The 20,355-nt window shown below is 46.3% G+C and overlaps 2 protein-coding genes across 2 annotated transcripts in view; one reads left to right on the top strand and one right to left on the bottom strand.

The window, feature by feature from the left end:
- Nucleotides 1-20,355, top strand: part of LOC132808216 (zinc finger protein OZF-like) — a 69,542-nt gene that overhangs the window by 40,910 nt on the left and 8,277 nt on the right. The window contains exons 3-4 of the mRNA XM_060822046.1: nucleotides 9,565-9,571; nucleotides 10,050-10,058. Coding sequence (XP_060678029.1) covers nucleotides 9,565-9,571; nucleotides 10,050-10,058 — 16 coding nt within the window. The remainder of the gene's footprint in view (nucleotides 1-9,564; nucleotides 9,572-10,049; nucleotides 10,059-20,355) is intronic.
- Nucleotides 9,926-11,456, bottom strand: LOC132808212 (gastrula zinc finger protein XlCGF26.1-like). The gene has a single exon (XM_060822042.1). The coding sequence runs from the start codon at nucleotides 11,315-11,317 to the stop codon at nucleotides 10,097-10,099; it is 1,221 nt and encodes a 406-aa protein (XP_060678025.1). The 5' UTR covers nucleotides 11,318-11,456; the 3' UTR covers nucleotides 9,926-10,096.

The following is a 20,355-nucleotide window of genomic DNA, read 5'->3' on the forward strand; positions in this document are numbered from 1 at the left end:
CTGAGACATCTAATTTATTTTCCTCTGTTTTATGGTCTTTTGCTTTCCTGGACACAAAGAATTGGGAGCAGGAACAGGCTGTTCAGCCTGTTGAGCCTGTACCAACATAAGTGGATATGAAGATACCTACACCGAGGTGGATAAGCTGGAAATATTTCAGTGCAGGACTTATACACTTTATGGTAAGGTCCTGGGGAGGGTTGCTGAACAAAGAGACCTTGGACTGCAGTTCATAGTTCCTTAAAGGTAAAGCCACAGATACATAGGATAGTGAAGGCAGTATTTGGTATGCTGTCCTTTCTTGGTTAGAGCATTGAGTAAAAGTGTTGGGAGGTGATGTTGCATCTGTAAAGGACATTGGTGAGGCCACATTTGAAATATTGCGTGCAACTCTGGTCTTCTTACCGTCAGAAGGATGTTGTGAAACTTGAAAGGGTTCAGAAAAGATTCACCAGAACGTTACCAGGTTTGAAAGATTTGAGCTCTTGGGTGAGGCTAAATAGGCTGGGGCTGTTTTCCTTGGAGTGTCAGAGGCTGAGGGGTGACCTTACAGAGGGGCATGGAGAGGGCAAATAGACAAAGTCTTCTCTGTGAGGTGGGGAGTCCAGAACTAAAAGTTTAGGGTGAGAGGGGAAAGACATAATAGGGAGCTAAGGGGGGCTTTTTCACAAGAGAGTGGTGCGTGTATGGAATGACCAGCCAGAGGAAGTGGTGGAGGCTGGTATAATTACAGCATGTAAAAGGCATCTGGATTGGTCTATAAATAGGAAGGGTTTAAAGGGGTATAGACCAAGTGCTGGCGAATAGGACTAGATTAGGATAATTGATCAGCATTTCTTTAGTTGGACTGAAGGGTCTGTTTCTGTAACCAATCTATACTGGTCTTAAAACCACTTTTGTTGCCTTCCCCCGTAACCATCCACTTTGTTGTTCAAAAATCAGATGAACTCAGTCTTGGACGTATTCAATGACGCCCTAACTGCAGGAAGGCGTCCCCACCTCTCAGCTCAATTCCACTTGCTAATCCACCACTTGCCTTGCTGATTGCTTGCTACATCTGTCTGACAACTGGCAGTGACTGGTGCAGAATGACATCTACATCTGTACATTTACACATCATTTCTGATTAAAGGTTCCTGCATTTGCCCTGTGTTTTTCAATTGAGACACAGAACTGAACTAACTTTCCCAGAATATGTCCCCTCCCTGGATTCACTCCATTTCGCTTCAGTTTCTGCAAGTCAACAGCTGAACTCCGGAATGAAAAGTGGGGTGAGAAAAGAGAGCACAATACTCACAGATGTTGGACAGAGGAAGAAAGCTGCAGTCTGGGCTGAAGCTCAATCTTAATTCAGAGAGAGAGAGAAAGGCAGCACCAACCCCAGAAACACATGATCCAACTTCCGCATCCAGTCTATGGGTTTTCTGTGATTGGCAGGAGGACCAGTCCCCATCCGGTCCTCCGGAGCGTCCCATTGGTTCACCAAAACAAGACCGTGGGGCGTTTCCCCGTGCCGCATGAGCAACACGCGAAGTGGTTGCTGACACCGAGTAGCATGCGCAGTATGGAGATGCTGGTTATTACTGACAGAGTTTCACAGTTAAAAATCACACAACGCCAAGTTATAGTCCAACCGTTTATTTACTTATTTCCAATTTATTTGGAATCACTAGCTTTCGAAGCGCTGCTTCTTCATAGGATGGTTGTGGAGCAGAATCATAACACACAGACTCTTTAGCAACAGGATTGCAGAGTCATGGGATGTAATATTAAACAAATGTAGCTTACTTCTATCATCTTTTAGAATGACCATGTTCGTTTTGATTCCTTCATATGTAAATCCCAAAACTTTTTAAAAGTTATGTTCTCAAGATAGGTTTTCACAATAGGTGTCATTTCAATCAGATAATGCATTGAAGGTGTTAAGTTAAAGTCTGTCTGTGTCCCAATGTTACATCAGACTAATTCTATTTCTAAAGTGGGAGCTACAGCGTTTTTGAGCAAAATAAAATGTAATTCTGCAAGTACAAATTCAACCCACAAACTTATGTGTGTGTGTACAGGCGAAACCAAGTGATTGTGTCTGTGTCTGTGTGTGAGTGTAATGTGGTATAAGGCTGTGAGAGGATGTGTGTATGTGAGCATTTGAGAGAGTGGATGTGTATGAGAGAGAGTCTGCATGAGTGTGTTGGTGTGGAGGAGCATGTGTTTGTGTGAATGCGTGCTTGTGTGCGAGTATGTGTGGGAGAGTGTTTAGTGTCGTGGGGTCACCTGTAGTGTGACATGAACCCAAAGTCCTAGTTGAGGCCATCCCCATAGGTACCAAACTTGGCTATCAGCCTCTGCCCAGCCACTTTCCATTGTTGCCTGTCCTGAAGTCTGCCTTGGAGGATGGTCACCCGAAGGTCCGAGGCTGAATGTCCCGGACTGCTGTAGTGTTCCCCGACTGGGAGGGAACATTCCTGGCTGATGATTGTGCAGTGTCCATTCATCCGTTACTGTAGCCTCCACTCGGTCTCGCCAAGATACCATGCCTCAGGGCATCATTGCCTGCAGTGTATGAGATAAACAATGCTGGCTGAGTCACGTGAGTACATGCCATACTCATGGTGGGTGGTGTCCCCACGTGTAATGGGGGCAATCGTATCGTCACTCTAACACGTCTTGCATCGTCTGCCATGACAGGGTTGTATCATGTTGCCCTGAAGGCCAAGCAGGTTGTTGCGAACAATGATCTGTTTAAGGTTTGGCGGTTGTTTGAAGCCGAGAAGTGGAGGTATGGGGAAGGACTTGGCGAGGTGCTCATCCGCATCAGTACTATGTCGCAGGCTGCAAAGAACATGACATAGTGTTTCGGCTCCCAAATAGGACTGGACAACAAAGAGAACCATATTGGTTGCAGCTCATATCTGTCTCCTAAGGAGATCATTACAGTTTCTCGCTGTGGCAGTTGATGAGTTGAGCATTGTACCCCATTCTTATGAGAGCATGCTTGTGTACTTCCAAGTGTCTGTCACGTTCCTCCTCACCTGAACAGATCCTGTGTATGTGAAGGGCTTGTCCATAGAGGATGGCTATTTAATATGTTTTGCTAGAGAAGTCTAACTTTGTCAGGTTATCCGTGGGTTTGCGGTACAGAGAAGTGCTGAGATACCCATCCTTGATAGAGACGCATGTGTCCAAAAATGAGACAGATATGAAAGAGTAGTCCATGGTGAGTGTGATGGTGGGATGAAACTTGTTAATAACAGTGTCGTTAGTTCAGTGACTCTCGCCATGGGTCCAGAGGAAGAAAGATCATCAATATATCTGGTGTATAGTGTTGGTTGGAGGTCCTGTGCAGGAAAGAAAGACATAAGACTATGGGGTGAATTTGCATTTGCAGAATTATATTTGTAGATACATTCTATTTTGCTCAAAAAGTGCACAGTTTGTAGGCAATCACTCCATGTAATATCTTATAAATGCCTACTTTGGAAATAGAACCAGTCTGACTCAAGACAGGCTCAAACCTCACACCTTTCCTGCATTGTCTGAGCTGAGATGTCACCTCTTTTTATAAAAACTTCAGTTATCTTGAGACTGTGACTTAAAAGAAGTTCTGGGATTTATATATTAATTAACTGAAATCTGAAACCCATTCTAAGATGAAACACTTCAAAGGTTTGTTCAATATATCATTCAGCATCCTTTTGCTACAAATACTCTGTCTTATGATCCTGCTCCACAGCTACCCAATGAAGGAGCAGCGCTCCAAAAGCTAGTGCTTCCAAATAAACCTGTTGGACTATAACTTGGTGTAGTGTGATTTTTAACTTTGTTTCTAATGAAAACAGCCCACACCTCCCACTGGTGCCAGTAAACTTTACAAAGCTGAGGAAATGATGAACCTGCAGTTCTGAAAAATGAACAATTTCGAATAATACGAGCTACACATTGACTGCTCCTTCAATTAGAAACCTCACACTGGAGATTGAAAGAAACGAGCAGCTTTCAAAGAAAAACCTGCTGGATCTCATAGCCTTCCACGTCTGAGTCCTTCGGTAAGTTCAGGTAACCTTTATCGTGGCAAAAGTGAGGATTGCAGATGCTAGAGATCAGAGTTTAGATTAGAGTGGTGCTAGAAAAGCACAGCAGGTCAGGCAGCATCAGAGGAGCATGAAAATCGACATTCCGGGCAAAAGCCCTTCATCATGAAGGGCTTTTGCCTGGAATGTCGATTTTCCTGCTCCTCAGATGCTGCCTAACTTTTATTGTGACCCACTTTGTTACAGCTTCAGATCTCCCCAGCAAATAGGCATAGAAAAAGTAGCTTATTTGCATTTTTAACAGCTCAAGGTCAAAGCGTACACATTCCCCTGCACCCCACTTCCTTCACTGTTGGTCAGCTGAGTTGTCCCTTTGTAATTGGATCCTTGGTACAGCCGTAACCCGGAGGAAGTATTGCTTCACTCAGCAATTGCAACCCATAGCCTGTATCCAAGTAAGATTCTCCCCGCTCATTTGCCGAGGGGCTGTCGAGAGTCAACCAGGCTGCTGTGGGTCTGGAGTCACTTGTAGACCAGACCAGGTAAAGCCTGCAGCTGGGATGACTGAGTGATTCCTTTCCCACAACAGCAGTTTCCTTCCCTAAAACATGAGTGAATCAGATAGGGATGTTTTTCTCATCATGAGGTTCTGAACTCCAGGTTTCTGACTGACTTCCAACTCCACCATCTGCTATTCAAACTCAGGAGTCCCCAGAACTGAGTTACTAATGCAGTCGATAATAGCATTCGGCTGAAGCTCCTTCAATGGCAGGTGAACTCACTGGTGTCTCTGCAGGTGGGAGGAGCGGGTGAAGCCCTTCCTGCACGGTGAGCAAGTGAATGGCCTCTCTCCGGTGTGGACCCGCTGGTGGGCCAGCAGTGTAGATGACCGAGTGAACTCCCTCCCGCACATGGAGCACTTGAACGGCATCTCTTCCACATGGACCCGCTGGTGCGTCTGCAGATGGCCCATCTCACTAAATCCCTGTCTGCACACGGAGCAGGTGAACAGCCTCTCCCCTCTTCCCCATGTGAACGCGTCTGTGGGGTTCCAGCATCGATAGGAAAGGGCATCTTCTCCCACAGTACCAACATTTCCACATGGGGGGAAGCTTTCCTTGTCTCACTCTGTGTTTCAAATTACAAACGGAAAGGGTACACAGTCTCTCCCCACCGTGAGGGGTGAGATTTTGATCCCCAAGCTGAGTAAATGGTATGAAGCACTTTTCACAGTCAGCGCATTGAATCTCCCTCACTCGGGTGTCTCAGTATTCTTCCTGCCACACCAGTGTCCAAAATCTTTCAAGCAAACAAAAGCAAACATGTCTTCTCGATGTGAATGGCTGCTGATATTAAAGTCCCAGTGAATCAAGTGGCTCTGCCAGAAGTTGATGTGTCTTTTGGTTTCAGATTTCTTTCCCCATGTCTTCCTGCAAATAAAATCACAAAATAATTGGTCACAGTCAGTCCAGTCAAATGAACATAACATCGGTGACAATTCCTGTAGATTGCCAGATACCTGCTGATCATATATTATCCATGACACAAAACTCCGAAAACCCTCACGCAGCCAGGTAGCGTGAAGTATATATTAAGAGGAAAACTTCATTTAGGTGACAATGACCTGGAACAACCTTCCTACAAAGAGGCTGGAAATGGAGCTGAGTCAAGGTTTTGAAAATGACATGTCAAGGATCCTTCAGAAAAGAAAGCCAGTAAAGTTGCTGAATGACTTCCTGCTGACCTATTAAATAAAAATTATTACAAGAAATACAGGATGTAATTCCATTACAACATTAGAAGGTGAACATTCATAGCCATGCAGCTAGTACAACAGTGAATATCAGATATACACTATATGAAGCAATCATAAAATCCCTGCAGTGCAGAAAAAGGCCATTTGGCCCATTGAATCCATTGGGTGTAGGAGTTGGGAGGTCATGGTGCAGCTGTCTAGGACACTGGTTAGGCCACTTTTGAAATATTGCATTTGATTCTGGTTTCCCTGCGATAGGACAGGAAGGATGTTGTAAAACTTGAAAGGGTGAAGGACAGATTGATAAGGATGTCGCTAGTGTTGGTTAATTTGTGATATAAGGAGAGGCTGAATAGGATGGGGCTGTTGCCCCTGGAGTGTCGGAGGCTGAGGGTGACCGGATAGAGGTTCATACAATCCTGAAGGGTGGATAGAGTAAATAGGCCAGAGTGGTGGTGGAGGCTGGTACAATTACAGCATTTAAAAGGCACCTGGATGGGTGTGTGAATAGGAAGGGTTTGGAGGGATATGGGCCAAATGCTGGCAAATGGGTCACTAGATTTATATAGGATAGCATGGATGTGTTGGATCAAAAAGTCTATTTCCGTGTTGTATATTTCTATGTCTATTTGATAACAGACGTTTTATTTCTGTTGGTGAAAGTATTGTTATAAGTCATAGCTGGGTACTAATACTTAGATGTAAGGGAGTGGGAATTCCACAAGTAGGGCACGATAAGAATCCTGGGAGACTCCAATTCTGGTTTACTATCTAATGAACAACCTTTAAGCATGAGCACCCAATGTGCATTTATGTCTAATTTTGTTTCATTTTTCTTGTTTTATCCCCTGCTACTGTTAAAGTACAGATTTGACACGGCCTAGGGAAGCCCTTATGGACTCAGACCCGTAAGCCTCTCTTTCTTGGTTCGTCCCAAAGATCGTACTCTTTGGAAGTCTGGAATAAAAACCTCTTACAGACAGTTTAGTTTAATCTTAGTCATCCCCTTTATTCACTAGTAGCATCACTGTTACAATGTAACACTGATACCCATACGCTAAACTAACTAGGTTCTAATAACCTAGAAGTGTAGGGTAGCAGCTCTTCAAGTGCCCCAGCAGGCTACTCCAATGTACTGATACAAAGTGGCTTCCTTTATACAAAAGTTTATAAAAACATTGCATGTTCTTAATTAGACAGATAACAGTGAAAGACAATAATTCATAAGGAAGAGAAGTTAATTGACAGATCTGTGTGTGCTTGACTGATCACTCCTACAGGCCTTGAGCTATCCATCAGGTGGGAAAAACCTACCCAATTGAGTTAGGTGTCTGGTGCCGAGATAAGTTCTTATAAAGAAGTGCCAGTCTAAACTAAGTGGGAGATGTCATAAGGTAACCTTGCACAGCTCGCATGTCTGATACAATAATTTTTATTTCAAAAATATATTCATAAAATAATTTGATGGTCTGTACAGTTGGTCATGCCATACATATGTAAACATTTACATACAAAGATCAGAATTTATCATTTTTATATACAGGTCTGTACATTTTTCAATCATATGCCCATATATTTACCTGAGGCGTCAGCAGAGCCCAAATGACTGCATGGGCCCCCTGTTCTTCATTAGGCAGGCAGACGTTACACAGTGGTCTTTCCCCACTGCGCCTTAGTGGCAGTTGCCCCAAGCTTCAGCGCATCCTTCAACACGTAGTCCTGGACCTTGGAATGTGCCAGTCTGCAACACTCAGTCGGGGTCAACTCCTTCAGCTGGAAGATCAACAGGTTTCAGACCACCCAGAGAGCGTCCTTCACCAAGTTGATGATCCTCCAGGCACAGCTGATATTTGTCTCGGTGTGCGTCCCGGGGAACAGGCCGTAGTGCACGGAGTCCCGCGTCACGGCGCTGCTCGGAACGAACCTCGACAAACACCACTTGCATTCCTCTCCAGACTTCATCTGCGTAGGCACATTCCAGAAGGAGGTGTGTGACAGTCTCGTTCCCCCCCCACCCCTCCAGCCGCTTCGAGGGCAGCGTGCGGTGCGGCAGAGAGTCCGGGCGTGCATAAAGGATCTCACAGGTAGAGTCCTTCTCACCACCAGCCAAGCCATGTCTTGGTGCTGGTTGGAAAGTTCTGGCGATGAGGCATTCTGCCAAATGGCTTTGACAGTCTGCTCAGGGAACCGCTCGATAGGATCCACCCTCTCCTTTTCCAAAGGGTCTCAGGGACACTACGTGCTGACCACTTCCTGATGGACTTGTGGTCAAAGGTGTTTTTCTTCATAAACTTCTCCACGAAGGACAGGTGATACGGAACGGTCCAACTACTCGGAGCGTTCCGCGGCAGCGAGGCCAGGCCCATCCTTCGCAACACCGGGGACAGGTAGAACCTGAGTACATAGTGACACTTGGTGTTTGCGTACCGGGGATCCACGCACAGCTTGATGCAGCCACACACAAAGGTGGCCATCAGGGTGAGGGTGGCATTGGGTGTATTTTTTCCCCCGTTGCCCAGATCTTTGTACAGCGAGTCCCTTCAGACCCAGTCCATCTTTGATCTCCATATAAACTGGAAGATGGCCCGGGTGACTGCAGCGGCACAGATTCTGGGAATAGGCCAGATCTGTGCCATGTATAATAGCAATGACAGTGCCTCACACCTGATGACCAGGTTTTTTTCCGTGATGGAGAGCGACCGTAGCTTCCATCTGCCCAGTTTCTGCCTCACTTTGCTGATACGCTCCTCCCAAGACTTGGCACGCGCCCCAGCCCCCCGAAACAAATACCCAGCACCTTCAGGTGGTCGGTCCTGACGGTGAAGGGGATCGAGCATTGGTCGGCCCAGTTCCTGAAGAGCATGGCCTCGCTCTTGCCTCGGTTTACCTTGGCCCCCGAGGCCCATTCGAACTGGTCACAAATGCACATGAGTCTGCGCACGGACAACGGATCCGAGCAGAAAATGGCAACGTCATCCATGTACAGGGAGGCCTTAACCTGCAGGCCCCCGCTGCCAGGAATAGTCACCCCTCTCAGGCTTGCATCCTTCCTGATAGACTTGGCAAATGGCTCTATGCAGCACACAAACAAGGCAGGAGAGAGAGGGCAGCCCTGCCTGACTCCAGATCGGACTGGGAAGCTATCTGATTCCCACCCATTGATTGAGACTGCACTGATGATGTTGGTGTAGAGCAGTCTGATCCAATTGCAGATTCCCTCCCCAAAGCCCATTTTGGAGAGAACATCTTTCATATACCTGTGTGATATCCTGTCAAAGGCTTTCTCCTGGTCCAGGCTGATCAGGCAAGTGTCCAACCCTCTGTCCTGCTTGTAGGCGATCGTATTCCTGAGGAGTGCGATACTCTCAGTGATCTTCCTGCCTGGCACAGCACAGGTTTGGTCAGGGTGAATCACCGACCCCAGAGCAGACCTGACCCAGTTGGCGATTACCTTTGACAGGATTTTGTAATCCGCATTCAACAGTGAAATTGGTCTCCAATTTTTGAGTTCCTCCCTCTCCCCCTTCCGCTTGTAGATGAAGGTGATGATGCCTTTCCTCATGGATTCACTCATGGTACCTGCTCGAAGCATACTGACATACACCTCCGCAGGTCCTGGCCAATCAAGTCCCACAGAGCGGAATAGAGCTCGACCGGTAAGCCGTAGCTTCTGGGAGTTTTATTCTTTTCGAAGGACTCGAGGGCCTTGGTCAGCTCGTCCAGAGAGTTCAGGTTACCTTCATTGCAACCCAACTTTGTTACAGCTCCAGATCACCTCAGCAAAAAGGTGTTGAAAAAGTAGCTGCTTTTTAAACAGCTCAAGATCAAAGCCCAACCCCCCACTTTCTTTACTATTGGTTACCACTGACTTGTCCCTTTGTAATTGGATCTTTGTTACAGCCTTAACCCGGAGGAAGTATTGCCTCACTCAGCGATTTCAACCCATACCCTGTCTCCAAGTAAGTTTCTCCCCGCCCATCTGCCGGGAGGGAAAGAAGTGGGAGGAAGCAGGTGGAGTCAACTACACTGCTGTAGGGCTGCAGTCACGTGTAGGCCAGACCAGGGAAAGGATGCAGCTGGGACAACTGACTGAATCCTTTCCCACAACAGCAGTTTCCTTCCCTAAAAAGGACGTGACTGAATCAGAATGGGGCTTCCCCCCCACCCCGCTCGATGGTTTCATTGTTAGATTCTGACCTCCAGATTTCTGACCGAATTCCAAATCCGCGATCTGCTGCGGTGGGATTCAAACCTGGGAGTTCCAGAACTGGGTTGTTAGCCCAGTCCATAATGGCACTCGGCAGTCGCTCCTTCAATCCCCCTGTGATGGCACATGAACTCCTTGGTGCCTCCGCAGGGTGGCTGCCCGGGTAAAGCCCTTCCCACACTCGGGGCAGCTGAAGGACCTCTCCCCCGTGTGGACCCGCTGGTGCTTCACCAGGGCGGAGGAATCGCTGAAGGCCTTCCCACATTCGTGACAGCTGAAGGGCCTCTCCCCTGTGTGGACCCGCCGGTGCTTCACCAGGGCGGAGGAATCGCTGAAGGCCTTCCCACATTCGTGACAGCTGAAGGGCTTCTCCCCCGTGTGGACACGCTGGTGCTTCAGCAGGTCGGAGGAATTGCTAAAGGCCTTCCCACACTCGGGGCAGGGGAATGGCTTCTTCCCTGTGTGGACCCGTTGGTGCTTCAGTAGGGTGGAGGAATCGCTGAAGGCATTTCCGCACTCGGGGCAGCTGAAGGGCCTCTCCCCGGTGTGGACCCGCTGGTGCGTGCGCAAGTTGCCCTTCTGAGTGAATCCCTTCCCACACTCAGGGCAGCAGAAAGGCTTCTCACCGATGTGGATCCGCTGGTGGATCAGCAGGACGGACATCTGGGTAAAGCCCTTCCCACACTCGGGGCAGCTGAAGGGCCTCTCCCCTGTGTGGACCCGCTGGTGCTTCAGCAGGGTGGAGGAATTGCTGAAGAGCTTGCCGCACTCTGTGCAGGGGAACGGCCTCTCCTGTGTGTGGACCCACTTGTGGGTCTGAAGGGAAGAGGAATCGTTGAAGGCCTTCCCACACTCGGGGCAGCTGAAAGGCTTCTCCCTAGTGTGGACCCGCTGGTGCATCCGCAACTTGCCCTCCTGAGTGAATCCCTTCCTGCACTCGGAACAAGTGAATGGCCTCTCCCCAGTGTGGACCCGCCAGTGGGTCAGGAGGGTGGAGGAGGTGCTGAAGGCCTTCCCACACACAGTGCAGGAGAACGGCCTCTCCCCCGTGTGGACCCGTCGATGGGTCTGCAGGTCAGAAGAATAACTGAAGTCCTTCCCACAATCAGGGCAGCTGAAGGGCCTCTCCCCTGTGTGGACCCACCGGTGCCTCATAAGGGCAGAGGAATTGCTGAAGGCCTTCCCACACTTGGGGCAGATGAATGGCCTCTCTCCGGTGTGACTGCGCCGATGAATCTCCAGGGCAGATGGAGCACGGAAGCCTTTCCCGCAGTCACCACACTTCCACGATTCCTCCTCGGGGTGGGATTCCTCAGGTTTCTCCATGGCCGAAGCTCCAGCTGTACACAAATGCGTGTAGAGCCCCTCCTCACCGTGAATTCCTCTTTCCAGGCCGTAGAGCTGTTTCTGGCTTCACACTCAAGTGCGCTGCAACAGTCGGGTCTCTCATCCAGTCCGACTGATGCTGAAAACGTACTTAAACAGGAACCAAAAAGCTTTGCTCCTTCTCACAGAATCACAGTAAAAAATTATTGCAGTCTCGATGGATTGACTGACCGTCAGATATTGATGACAAAGTGAGGATTGTAGTTACTGAACAGTCCGTGCTGAAACGTGCGGTGCTGGAAGAGCACAGCTGGTCAGACAGCATCCGAAGAGCAGGAAAGTTGACGTTTTAGGCATAAGCCCTTCATCTGTTAATTTTGAAACTTTTGTCCTCAGATCGTCAAATACTCTGTAAAAAGAGATTACAAAGTCATCAGCGTCAGTCCAGGGTAGAAATTCAGAACAAGCAACTCTACTTTCAGGGAAACATTCTTTTCTTTAGATATTCCACAAAATTGAAAGCACCATCTCACTCTCTCTCCCTCTGTTCTCACATTAACGTCCCTGGGAAGTGGGGGGGGGGGGGGGAAAGCATTAACACCGACACCAGAGAGAAACTGAACATACAAACGTGGCAAACGTTAGTAAAAAGCCAGATTCATAGAGATATACAGCACAGAGACAGACCCTTCGGTCAATCTCTTCCATGCCAACCAGATACCCAAAATCAATCTAGTCCCATTTGTCAGCACTTGGTCCATATCCCTCTGAACCCTTCCTATTCAAACACCCATCCCGATGCCTTTTAAATGCCGTAATTGTACCAGCCTCCACCATTTCCTCTGGCAGCTCATTCCTTACACGCATCATACTCTGCATGAAAAAGTTGTCCCTTAGATCCCTTTTAAGTCTTCCCCCCAACCCCGCCTTAAACCTATTACCCTCTAGTTCTGTACTTCCCATCCCAAGGAAAAGACCTTATCTATTTGACCCTATCCATGCCCCTCATGCTTTTATAAAAAGTCTGTAATGTTCCCCTTCAGACTCTGGCGCGATGGGGAAAACAGCCCCATCCCATCCCTCCGTCCCTCCTCACCCGGGTAATTCAGACACATACCTGAGTTTGCAGAGTCTGCCCCCTCCCTGGAATCACTCCAGTTGCTACAAGTGAACAGATGTTACCCCCACTCCCTCCCGGGATGAAGAGTTGCCCAGAGGGAGGGAGTTTCACTCTGAAACTGACAGGGCCACTTCCGCGTTGTGACGTCATAGATGAAGCGAGGGGGCGGGGAAAGGCCGACAACAGCTCCGCGCACTGCGCCTGCGCAGCCCTGCAGTTTGCAACTGGGTAATCCCTTCCTTTCAGAGAATTCCCAGAGTGTGGAAGCAGGCCACTCGGCCCAAGGAGTCCATACCGACCCTCCGAAGGGTAACCCATCTCCCTACCACCCTGACTAATGCACCTAACGTGCACATCCCTGGGCACTACGGGTAATTTAGCTTGGCCAATCCAACCTAACCTGGACAAAGTTAAAAATCAAACACCCAACAGGTTTATTTGGAAGGACTGGTGTTAACAGCGCGGCTCCTTCATCAGGTGATTGTGGAGAATAAGGTCACAAGGCACAGAATTCATGGAAAAACATTACAGCGTCATGCCATTGAAATTACATATTGAACAGACCGGGATTAAGTATTTCATCGTTTAGAATGGGTTGCAGGTATCAATAATATGTAAATCCTAGAACATCCTGTCAATTACGTGTGTGCATGCATGAGGGAGAAAATTGTCTCTTTCTGTGCTGTATATCTCTGTGTCTATATGATAACAGATGCTTTATTTACGTTGGTGTAAATATTGTTATAAATCATACTAATAGTTATAGTTACTATTACTAAATGGGTACTAATAGTTAGATGTAAGGGAGAGAGTCCTGGGAAAACTCTATTTCTGGTTTACTTCCCAATGAACAAACATTTGAGCGCAGCATGGTGGCTCAGTGGTTAGTACTGCTACCTCACAGCACTAGGGAGTTAGGTGCATTAGGTAGGGGTAAATGTAGAGGAATGGGTCTGGGTTGGTTACTCTTTGGAGGATCAGTGTGGACTTTTTTGGGTGGAAAGGCCTGTTTCCATACCATAGGAACCTAATCTAATTAAGCTGAAGGACCTATATATTTTTAAATTTTGTTTCATTTTTCTTGTTTGATTCCATGGTATGACTACACTTGTGTCTGATTGGTTTGAAAGACTGGGAGATTGTGCGTTGGGTCTCAATTCACTGAATGTTTTATTGTTCCAGAAGGTGGAAGGAATGGGGGGAATGGGGGGATGGGGTCAAAACCTCAGCAGAAATCCAGCAGAGCTGAGAGCAGACCCACATCTTACTCTGTTGGAACAGGAAAATCAACAGAGGATAGAGAAACCAGGAGCTGAAATCCGAGCTGACACCAGATTACTCTGTGATCTGTGCTTTCATTAGCACCTCTCCCATTATCCTGCTTTCCATTTGACTACCCCCTCAATGTTCAGAATCCAATCCTTGTCATTCTGAAGCCATATCTCCGTGAGGAGTCTCAGATCATAATTATTCTCTTCAATGTGTGCAGTCGATTCACTCGCTTTTGTTACAATGCAGCACACATTCAGACACACCGTTTTTATTTTCAATTTTTGTGATCTTTAGAATCCAGTTTTGATTGCTGGTATATTTACTCTCGTTGTCCCTTTCTATCATTCTCTGATGTTAATTCTCCAGATCACGACATTGCTCACTGGCCTTGATTTGGATTGGCCGTGCTAAATTGCCCATAGATTCACTACTCTCCAGGAAAAGCAGTTCCTCCTCATCTCTCTCCTAAATCTACTCCCCCTCATCTTGAAGCCTGGTCTCATCTACCATCAGAAATGACTGGATAGGGTATGGCTTCATCCCCACAATTCAATGAATTTCCACTTTCCAGGATGTCTTCACTCACTCAGTTGCTGTCTCACAAACGAAAGATTTCATTGTAACTTCTTCTGTTCCAAATCAAGGCAAAACATCTTTGAAAGCTGCTCTGAAAGTCCAGTCTTCACAACCACACTTCTGCTTTCACCAAAGACGATTACAGACATATAGCACGGAAACAGACCCTTTGACCCAACTCATCTGTGCCAACAAGTCGTCCTAAATTAATCTAAATCATCTGCCAGCATTTGGCCCATATCCCCCTAAACCCTTCCTCTTCATATTCCCATCCAGATGCCTTTTAAATTTTGTAGTAATTGTATCAGCCTCCACCACCCTCCGTGAAAAAGTTGCTCCTCAGGTCCCTTTTAAATCATTCCCTCTCACTGCAAACATATGCCGTCTAGTTTTGGACTCACCTAACCTGGGTACTCACCCTATTCTGCCCCTTATAAACATCTATAAGGTCACCCCTCAACCTCCAATGCTCCATGGAGAATTTCCCTGGCCTATTTAGCTTCTTCCTGTATCTCAAACACTCCAACTCTGGCAACAGCCTTGAAATCCTTTCTGAACCCTTTCAAAGTTTCACAACATCTTTCCTGTAGCAGGAAGACCAGAACTGAACACAGTTCTAAAAGTAGCCTAACCAATGTCCTGTACAGCCACTCCATGACCTCCTAAGACTCACTTTCAAGGAACCATGAACCTGCACTCCAAGGTCTCTCTGTTCTGTGACACTCCCCTTCACTGTGTCAGTCCTGCCTGGATTGCTTGAACAAAATGCAACACTTCACATTTCTCTAAATTAAACTCCATCTGCCACTCCTCAGCCATTGGCCCATCCGATCAATTCTAATTTACAGCAAACTCTTTTTCCTCTCTAATTCCCTGGAAGCTGAAAAATCTCCATCCCACGCAATCTCCCTCCATTCTCACTTTGTTGAACCTAATTCCTGCTGCATCTCATCCTGAAGGGTCTGGTTCATGCTGATGAACAGGGGTCACAAAGCTAGTTCCTTTTTTGGACTAAAAGCTTTTCCCTGGCTCAAGGAGACGCTGTTCATGACTTTTTTCAGAGAGGTAATAAACTGGCCAGGTTCTGATCAGTCTGGTTTGAACAGAGATGAAAAGAATTTTGAGAGACCTTTTGTTTATATGTAAACAGATGCAACTTCAGGCCAAGTTGGTCATGTTTTAGAAGTGACCTGTATAAAGAAAAGGGAGTGACCAGAGCAGTTTTAGTTCAGTCTTGAACTGGTTGCAAGTTCAACAGGGAGCTGTGTGGAAACTCTCTCTCTCTCTTTCCTGTCTCTCAACTTCAACCTATAAGCATGTGTTCCATTTATAATGGTTTTCAAAGGGAGTTGGCTTATTGGGACAGTTGTGTATATTCAGAACAGCATAACTGAGTCTAGTTGGATAGGCTGAGTTCTGTAGGAGTTCTTTATTCTGATCTTTGTGTTGCATTGTGTAATTTTGAGAATAATTTTTGTCTGTTTTAAAATCTAGTAGTCAACTGAGCTCATTTACTCCAGATAATTTTCACTAGACACTGACTAAACCAAATTACAAAGTTATGGTCTGGGGCTGCCTGCTTAAAAATGTTTTGAGTGGTCTGGATTAGTCCTTAACACAGGCCCACACACTCACTCAGGGGAGATTTAATGGAAACATACAGAACATTGAAAGACCTAAACAAAGTGGGCGTTGGGAAGATGTTTCCATTAGTGGGAGAGACCAGGAGCTGAAAGGGACTAGAAAAGGGAAGACCTTTTAGAAGGGAGATAAGGAGAAACTTTTCAGCCTGAGAGTGGTGAATCCATGGAATTCATTGCCACATGATGCTGTGGAGGCCAGGTCACTGAGGATATTTAAGACTGAGATAGATAAGTTCTTGAGTATCAAGGGTTACAGGAAGGAAGTGGGAGAATGGGGTTGAGAAACATATCAGCCACAATTGTGTGGTATGAGCAGACCTGATGGGCTGAATGGCCTACTTTCTGATCCTCTGTCTTATGGTCTCTTGCTGTCTTGGACACAGAGTGAGAGAATTGGGAGCAGGAGTAGGCCATTTGGTCTTTCGAGCATGCACCAGCATCGAACAGATCATAACTGGATGTGAATATACCTACATCTAGGTGGATAGGCTGGGACATTTTTCACTGAAGCACAGGAAGTTGAGAGGTTGCCTATGAAGTTTATAAAACCAAGAGGGGGTGTCAATGAGGTGAGTGGCTGGTGCTGTTTCCTTCAGGTGGGGGTTTCAAGATTAGGGAGCAAACTTTCAAGGAGAGAGGAGAAAGATTTAAAAAAACACACAAGGAACACCTTCTTTTCGAAAGACAGTGGTTTGTGTGTGGAATCAATGTCCTGAGGAAGTGATGGATGTAGGTACAGTAATAACATTTAAAAGACATTTGGATAAGTACATGAGTAGGAAAGGTTCAAAGGGATATGAGCCAAACTACGTGGGACTAGTTTAGTTTATGAATATAGCAGCATGGACTAGCTGGACTGAAGTGTCTGTTTCTGTGCTGTATGACTGTAACTGTTCTATACTGGTCTTAAAACCATTATTTTTACCTTCCCCCATCACCATCCACTTCTTTGTTGTTCAGAAATCAGATGAACACAGGCTTGAATATATTCAATGACTGCCTGATCACAGAAAGCCATCCCAACTTCTGAATTCCTGCTAATATACCACTTGCCTTGCTGATTGCTTGCTACACCCTGTCTGACAACTGGCAGTGACTGGTGTGGAAGGACGCTGAGACCCCATTGTACATCCACACATCATTCCTGACGAAGGGCTCGTGACCAAATCACCAACACTCCTGTTCCTCGGATGCTGCCTGCCCTGCTGTGCTTTTCCAGCACCACACTTTTCGACTCTAATCTCCAGCATGTGCAGCCCTCACTTTCTCCACATCCCAGTTTATAAGCATCTAAACAATGACATTTTTTCTGCATTTTCTTCCACAGCAAAGGCAAAATCATCACGTTGTGTTAATGCGTTTGCCAATGGAGACAGACCTGGACCAACGTTTGCAGAGTCTGTTCCCCCAACCCCCGATTCACCCCATTTCCTTTCAGTTGCTGCAAGTCAACAACTGAAGCTCAGAATTTAGAAAAGAAACGAAAAATATGGTGAGAAAAGAGAGTGCCGTACTCACAGATGTTGGACAGAGGAAGGAGGTTGCAATCTAGAGTGAAGTTCAATCTTCATTCAGAGAGAGGAGCAACAACAGCAACTTCCGAAGCTCATGTTCCAACTTCCGTATTCGGACAATAGGGGCGCTCTGATTGGCAGGAGGACCAGTCTCTTTCCGGTCCTCCAGTGCTTCCTATTGGTCCATCAAAAGAAGGACGTGAGCCGTGTGCGCGGACACCGAGCAGCTGGCGGCACAGTTTTTTTGCTGACTCCGAGGAGCATGCGCAGTGCTTGCTGACAGAGAGGCTGGAGATCCTGGGAGCTGGTGTTACTGACAGGTTTGAAGTGTCCAAATGCCAGGAGGAGAAAAAAAGGCTGGAGCCACTTTCTTTTCCCCCATCTGTGGCTCGACTTTTTAGTCCTACTGCATTTTGTCTGGCTGCTCAAATTTTGTATATCTTTTCCCCAGGGTCGGGGTCCTAAGGCTTAGGGCAAAGGTTTAGGGTAAATGGGGAAAATTTGAGGGACCTCGGATTAGAAATAAAAACAGTGTGAAAGTTCATTGGCCTCAAGAAATGCCCTCTCTTACACCCCAACAAAAATAGATTGTTCACAGCTCTATTGATCACTCATTGGGAAGATGTTGAGAAACTTGGAAGGGTTGAGAAACGACTTATAAGGATGTTGTTAGGGTTGGAGCTCCAGGGAGAGGCTGAATAGGCTGGGGCTGTTTTCCCTGGAGTATTGGAGGCTGAGGGGGTAACCTTATAGAGGTTTATAAAATCATGAGGAGCATAGATAATGTAAATAGACAAGGTATTTCCCCTGGGGTGGCAAGGTCCAGAAGTGGAAGACATTAGTTTTAGGGTGAGTGGGGAAAACTTAGTGTCCTATGGGGCAACTTGTTTCATGCTGAGAGTGGTGCGTGTATTGAATGAGCTGCCAGAGGAAGTGGTACAATTACAACATTTATAAGGCATCTGGATGGGACATGAACAGGAAGGTTTACAGGGATATGGGCAAAGTACTGGCAAATGAGACTAGATTAATTTAGGATATCTGGTCAGTCGGGACCGAAGGCTTTGTTTCTGTGCTCGACAATTCTATGATTCTTTTTCGACATAGTCAGAGCCAATTTCACAAGACTAGGAATAAGTCATTCACCCATGACAGCCTGTCCTCAATTGTGGCCTAACTGCACATATTTCAATGCAAGTTTCAAAAGATGTCTGCAGCTTTTTAATGAAATTGAACATGCTTTACTAATGTTTCTGAATATATCATTTTAGCTATTCTTAATTTTAAAAATAAGCCATTTCCCAGGTAGAGTCATCACCATCCATTCTCTCTCCCTCTTCTTATCGGTTCCTGAATCCTGGCACCAGACAGACAATAATATCATCTGGCCTCCTGCTGGCAACTGCAGAGAACAGAGACAATCCCAGACCCAATCAGAAGACTGTCCTGAGGGGAATGACCATCTCCCAGAATAAAGTGTCCGGTTAAGATCCCCCCACCCACCACCACCACCGTGTCTGCAGCCTGGCTTCCAGCTGAATCTGTCTGAGCCGAAGGTCCTCCAGTGTGTGTTTCCCCTGGATGATAGCATCCAGAGCCTCCCACCTTCTGTGAGACAAGTGCCACTCTGTCCTCTCCGATGTGTGTTGTGTCACTGCTTAACTGTTTCCAGTGGCCGAGCAGAGGTTGATGGCCAAGTTCAGAACCCATGAGGATAACTTTGGGTGATCTCACTCTCTCACACTCACGCAAACCCTCTCTCGTACATATGGTCTCTCTCAGACACACACACAAACCCATCACTGCACACACCCTCTCACAGGCTCATACTCCATTATACACCACACGAAAAAACTTACATGCACTCACTATTCTCTCATGCACGCACATACATACAATGGACTTGTATGAATTTACGTTTGCAGTATTATATTTGCAGATAGATTCAATGTGTGCTTTTTGTGGAAACATCGGCAGGCAGTTAATGAAGGCAATCAATCCATGTCATATTTTATCAACTCATACTTTGGGAGTAGAACCAGTCTGATTCAAGATTGGGATACAGACAGACCGAACCTCTCACCTTTCATGTATTGTCTGAGCTGAGATGTCACCTATTTTTATAAAACCTTAAGTCATCTTGAGAACATGAATAAAAGTAGTTCTGGGATTTACATAAAATGAACAGAAACCTGCAATCCATTCTAAAAGATGGAAGACTTAACAGCAATCAAGGTTTGTTCAATATCTCCTATCAGTTGTATGAAACTGTGATCTTTTGCTATAAAATCTGTGTCTTCTGATCCTGCTCCACAGCTACCTGATGAAGGAGCAGCGCGCCTAAGGCTAGTGCTTCCAAATAAACCTGTTGGACTATAACCTGGTGTTGTGAGATTTTAACTTTGTGCACACCAGTCCAACACTGGACACCTCCACAACACATTTCTAGTGAACACAGCCCACACTTCCACCAGGAAACTTTACAATGCTGATAAAACAACGCAGTACCTGCATTCCCTAAAACATTTACAATTTCTAATACTAGCTACTCATTCACCGCTCCATCTGATACATAACATTGGAAACTCAGTGCAAGAGGCTGAAAGAAATGAGCAGCTTTAAAACAAAAACCTCTTGAGCTGAAAGCTTTCAATGAGAGTCTGAGCCCAGTAGTAAGTTCAGGTAACCTTTATGCGACCCAAATTTTGTTACAGCTTCAGATTCCCCCAGCAAAAAGGTGTAGAAAAAGTATTTTTTTTTAAAACAGCTCAAGGTCAAAGCCCACACACTTCTCCTCCCGCCCCCTCACCCCCACTTTCTTTACTATTTGTCAGCACAGAGTTGTCCTTTTGTAATTGGATCCTTGGTATAGCCATAAACAGAAGTAGTATTGCCTCATGCACCAATTTAAAA

The sequence above is a fragment of the Hemiscyllium ocellatum genome (assembly GCF_020745735.1).
Source record: "Hemiscyllium ocellatum isolate sHemOce1 chromosome 27 unlocalized genomic scaffold, sHemOce1.pat.X.cur. SUPER_27_unloc_37, whole genome shotgun sequence".
In the NCBI taxonomy this organism is placed as follows: domain Eukaryota; kingdom Metazoa; phylum Chordata; class Chondrichthyes; order Orectolobiformes; family Hemiscylliidae; genus Hemiscyllium; species Hemiscyllium ocellatum.